Source organism: Borostomias antarcticus (genome assembly GCF_949987555.1).
Source record: "Borostomias antarcticus genome assembly, chromosome: 16".
In the NCBI taxonomy this organism is placed as follows: Eukaryota; Metazoa; Chordata; class Actinopteri; order Stomiiformes; family Stomiidae; genus Borostomias; species Borostomias antarcticus.
Genome location: NC_140249.1, coordinates 15,442,827 through 15,447,826, shown reverse-complemented (window position 1 = coordinate 15,447,826; position 5,000 = coordinate 15,442,827). Strand labels below are relative to the sequence as shown.

At 53.3% G+C, this 5,000-nt stretch overlaps 1 protein-coding gene across 1 annotated transcript in view; it reads right to left on the bottom strand.

Moving 5' to 3' along the window:
• The window catches only part of brsk2a (BR serine/threonine kinase 2a), a gene marked incomplete at both ends in the record, with an annotated part of 149,315 nt that overhangs the window by 12,189 nt on the left and 132,126 nt on the right, over window positions 1-5,000 (bottom strand). Inside the window, 3 exons of the mRNA XM_084451316.1 lie at window positions 752-875; window positions 4,150-4,198; window positions 4,601-5,000. The exon at window positions 4,601-5,000 is cut by the window's right edge and continues 423 nt beyond it. Coding sequence (XP_084307442.1) covers window positions 752-875; window positions 4,150-4,198; window positions 4,601-5,000 — 573 coding nt within the window. The remainder of the gene's footprint in view (window positions 1-751; window positions 876-4,149; window positions 4,199-4,600) is intronic.

The window sequence follows — 5,000 nt, the reverse complement described above, 5'->3', positions numbered from 1 at the left end:
CGTAGAAAGGCAGACAGGAAAGTACAGAGACAGAGACTATCAGGCAGACATATCCAGAGAGAGAGAGACCATCGGGGAGACACAAAGGGACATATCCAGAGAGAGAGACTATCGGGGAGACACACAGAGACATATCCAGAGAGAGAGACATATCCAGAGAGAGAGAGACTATCGGGGAGACACACAGGGACATCCAGAGAGAGACATATCCAGAGAGAGAGACTATCGGGGGGACACACAGGGACATATCCAGAGAGAGAGACTATCGGGGAGATACACAGGGACATACAGAGAGAGACATATCTAGAGAGAGAGACTATCGGGGAGACACACAGGGACATATCCAGAGAGAGAGACTATCGGGGAGACACACAGGGACATATCCAGAGAGAGAGACTATCGGGGAGACACACAGGGACATCCAGAGAGAGAGAGACTATCGGGGGACACACAGGGACACATCCAGAGAGAGAGACTATCGGGGAGACACACAGGGACATCCAGAGAGAGAGACTATCGGGGGGACACACAGGGACATCCAGAGAGAGAGAGACTATCGGGGGGACACACAGGGACATCCAGAGAGAGAGAGACTATCGGGGGGACACACAGGGACATCCAGAGAGAGAGACTATCGGGGGGACACACAGGGACATATCCAGAGAGAGAGACTATCGGGGAGACACACAGGGACATCCAGAGAGAGAGACTATCGGGGAGACACACAGGGACATATCCAGGTGTACAGTACCGAGAGGAAGGCGTGGACGATGTCCGCTTTGATGGAGCTCAGGGGCTTGTCCCTGATGACGATGAAGATCTGCTCCTCCTTCTCCAGACTGATGAAGTTGCCGAACCACGACTTCTTGGCGAGCCTGTCGACAGCAGGGGAGCGGCGTCAGACAGATGTGCCCATAAACAGCGGGCTTAAGAAAGCGTGGACCGCGATTAATGTAGCATAACGTTTTTAGTGCGGGCCCATATATTCCGAACCGTATTGAAGAGATAAAAGTTAACCGCCGCCTCTTCCCTCCTCCTCATCCCTCCTCCTCATCCCTCCTCTCAAGTCTGTCTCTCCCTACTGGGCGAGTGGTCTGATAAATGGACGTGGATGTGGAGAGACGGGGCTCGGCAGATGGAGGCGCCCCCTGCTGTTAGGAGGGGGAGGCGCGGGAAGGATGGAAGGATGCTAGTCACGCTTAGCCAGACCTAGGCTGCGTTCCAAATCGCTTACTTCTACTTCTTACTACCAGTACCTACTACAGCTGCCCTTAGAAAGTACGTACTTTGCAAGCAGTAGGCATCCAATTGGGACATACTACCTTGTCATAACATTGCGCCTTGAAATTTGCCTACATCCGTCGCTGTCCATACATTCGTCTACAGCTGTCACGACTCGCACATGTGACGCACATTTCCGCTGCGCACAGGATTGTGGGTCAGAATAGCCAGAAAAGCCTGCTGGCGTGCATACTGCAAAATACGACCGGATGTAGTAGGACATCCTGGTATTTTTGCCATACTGCATGTGGCAAACTATGTATTGGGACATACTACATCCTGTTTTGGTATACTATATACAGTAGTAGGGTAGTATGCGATTCGGAACGCAGCCCCAGTCTGACTCGAACGATGTGCCGTAGGTTTCGGGGAGTAAGCCTCGGCGCTCGTTCGTTATCGCCCAATCAGTGTCGCCGATTCATGCAGGTCGGCCAATCAATGAATCGGAATCAATCCAGACTCCTCCCCTATCTGCCTGTTGCCGTTTTCAAAGTCCCCTCCGCTATGAACATTTTTACAGTTCACTTATCTGGCCCCCGGGTGATTACTGTTTTTTTGCTTCCCTCTGGAATATGTAGGGGTGGGATGTCTGCCCACCTCCCTTGTTCTCTGTAAAGCGCATTGTGTTGCCTCTGGGTATGAAATGCGCTATATAAATAAAGCTTTGATTGATTGATTGATTGATGTAAAAGAGCCACAGCCTGTGAGATGAGCTAGCAGCCTATACGCTGAATATGGCAAGTTTATATACTGTATATACAACATTTGCTGTCTAATAGGGACATCCTGGTACCGCTGGTTATGTGTTATATGGCGTTTCCTCCACTTATTTCCGAGTGGTAATGAATCCAGCCAGACATTTCTCCAGTGCTGGCTCAGCATTTAGGGGATTGGGGGATTGGGGGGTGGGGGGGGGGGTGCAGCAGGGTCCAACTTAAAACCCATTACATTTCGGCGCAGATACGAAGCACGGGTCGGGTCCATGGGCCGCACAAACACGGCCGACAATAATTCACCTCCGTTCATTTTTGGAACCAGGATTACGCAAAAACGACTAAACCGATTTTCATGAAAGTTGGTGAAGGGGCCACCTTAGAACCCATTACATCTTGGAGCAGATCCAAATCCACGGGTCGGATCCACAAATTAAAACACAACTTAGAACGAAGCCAGCTCCCTGTGTGGGGGTGCTAGAGACACGGGGTTTGGACTGGGGGTGTGTGAGGGGAGAACCTGGAGTGCACCACACTGCCCCCTGCTGGCTGTGACCTGAGGGGGGCGCCACTAGGAGGGAGGTGGAGGATGGGAGGATGGAGGGAGGTGGAGGGGTGAAGGGAGGTGAAGAATGGAAGGGTGGAGTGAGGTGGAGGATGGAAGGATGGAGGGATGCTAGCCTTGGTGCTAGGAGGAGGGAAGTGGAGGATGGAAGGATGGAGGGATGAGGAGGATGGAGGGATAACTCTCTTCTTTTGTCGTTTGTTATGCAGAGACAGAAAGGAAGATGTCCTTTGGGAAATGAGCCGTCTCTGTGTAGGGGAAAGTTTTGTGACATTTGCCTTCTGTGCTGCCGAGGCGATGCAAGGGGCACGCGCATGTGTGTGTGTGTGTGTGTGTGTGTGTGTGTGTGTGTGTGTGAGCAATGAGGCGGCATAACCAAGCTTTTCTGTGTGCAGCCGCCTAGAGCCACATGGGAGGGAGAGAGAGATGAAGAGAGAGAGAGAGATGAAGAGAGAGAGAGAGAGAGAGAGATGGAGAGAGAGAGATAAAGAGAGAGAGGCAGAGAGAGAGAGAGAGGGAGAAAGAGATGAAGAAAGAGAGAGAGAGGGAGAGAGAGAGAGAAAGAGAGGCAGAGAGGGAGAGAGAGAAAAATATGTATAGAATAAATCAAGAAATCTACCTCTACAGCATGCATATTGTATGAGTGTGTGTGTGTGTGTGTGTGTGTGTGTGTGTGTGTGTGTGTGTGTGTGTGTGTGTGTGTGTGTGTGTGCGCGCGCTTGTGTGTTCTACTGGTGATGCTCTGGTCCTTGCCCGGGTCCAAACCCATCTGTAGCTAACAGAAGGCCGTGTCTGACCTACCCTGTCCAGGTGGACTTGGCCCAGCCAGCAGGACCTGACCAGACCCCAGACCCCAGGCTACTGGAGCTCAGCAGGTCCTGACCAGACCCCAGGCTACTGGAGCTCAGCAGGTCCTGACCAGACCTCAGACTACTGGAGCTCAGCAGGTCCTGACCAGACCTCAGACTACTGGAGCTCAGCAGGTCCTGACCAGACCTCAGGCTACTGGAGCTCAGCAGGTCCTGACCAGACCTCAGACTACTGGAGCTCAGCAGGTCCTGACCAGACCTCAGACTACTGGAGCTCAGCAGGTCCTGACCAGACCTCAGGCTACTGGAGCTCAGCAGGTCCTGACCAGACCTCAGACTACTGGAGCTCAGCAGGTCCTGACCAGACCTCAGACTACTGGAGCTCAGCAGGCTGGAACCAGTGCACTACCACATCCTGACCCCCTACAAGACATCACGCCATCCTCACACTAACCAACCAACCAACCGACTGACTGACTGACCTGTCCGTCTGTCTGTCTGTCTGTCTGTCTGTCTGTCTGTCTGTCTGTCTGTCTGTCTGCCTGTCTGTCTGTCTGTCTGTCTGTCTGTCTGACTGACTGACTGACTGACTGACTCTGTCTATCTGACTGACTGACTGACTGACTGACTGACTGACTGACTCTGTCTATCTGACTGACTGACTGACTGACTGTTTATCTGTTTGTCTGTCTGTCTGTCTGTCTGTCTGTCTGTCTGTCTGTCCGTCCGTCCCTCCGTCTGTCTGTCTGCAGGCAGTGTCCAGTCCCAGAAGGTGACTCACTCTGGGGAAGACTCCGGCGTCAGGCTGGACATCTCCTCCTGCGTGGGGACTGGAGGGAGAGGGAGGAAAAGCCAGGGGTCAAAGGTGAGAGGAAGGTCAGCAGGGTACAGTCTATTTTATTTATATAGCACATGTACAAATACTGTAAGCACATGTCGCACACAGTGCTTTCCAGAAATAAAAACGTAGTTTGTTAGTAGATGGTATTAAAAATAAAAAGGACAGAACATAATATGAGAAAAGAGAATAGAAAAAAAGAAACAGTAAAATTAAAAAACAGAGACAAAAAAAGAAAAGATTTAATTATAACAGGTAAAAAGTACATGATAAAAGGCAGATTTAGAGGTTTATGTCTTAAGATCTCGCTTAAAAGTTCCCATAGTCGCAGTAGCAGCGTAGCATGGCGTGCTAGCGTAGGGATCGTCATGGCGACCGAGCGGCCCCTCTCTACCTTGCAGTTTCCTGCGGTGGAAGCGCGGCGAGCCCAGGAAGCTGTTCTTGATGGAGTTGAGGCGCGTCCTCCAGGGCAGCCCCCCGAGGGAGGGGCTTGGCGGCGGCGTGGGGCTGGGCGTGCCCGCGGGGCTGTCCTTGGGCGTGTGCACCGGCGTCCCTTTGGGGGTGGGGAGGGGGCTCCCCCTGGGGGAGGGGTGGGGGGTGACCTGTATGAGGGGGATAGATTTGGGGAGGGGGTGGCGGTCAGAAGAGCCCGTGGGAGCGGGAGGAGGAGGCGGCGGCGGCGGCGGCGGGGGGGACGACGGCGGCGCCACGGGGTGGAAGTGGTGCAGGCGGATGGGCGAGGGACGGGGCACGGCGGGGCGGCCGAAGGGGGTGGGGGGCTGGAAGGTGGCGGC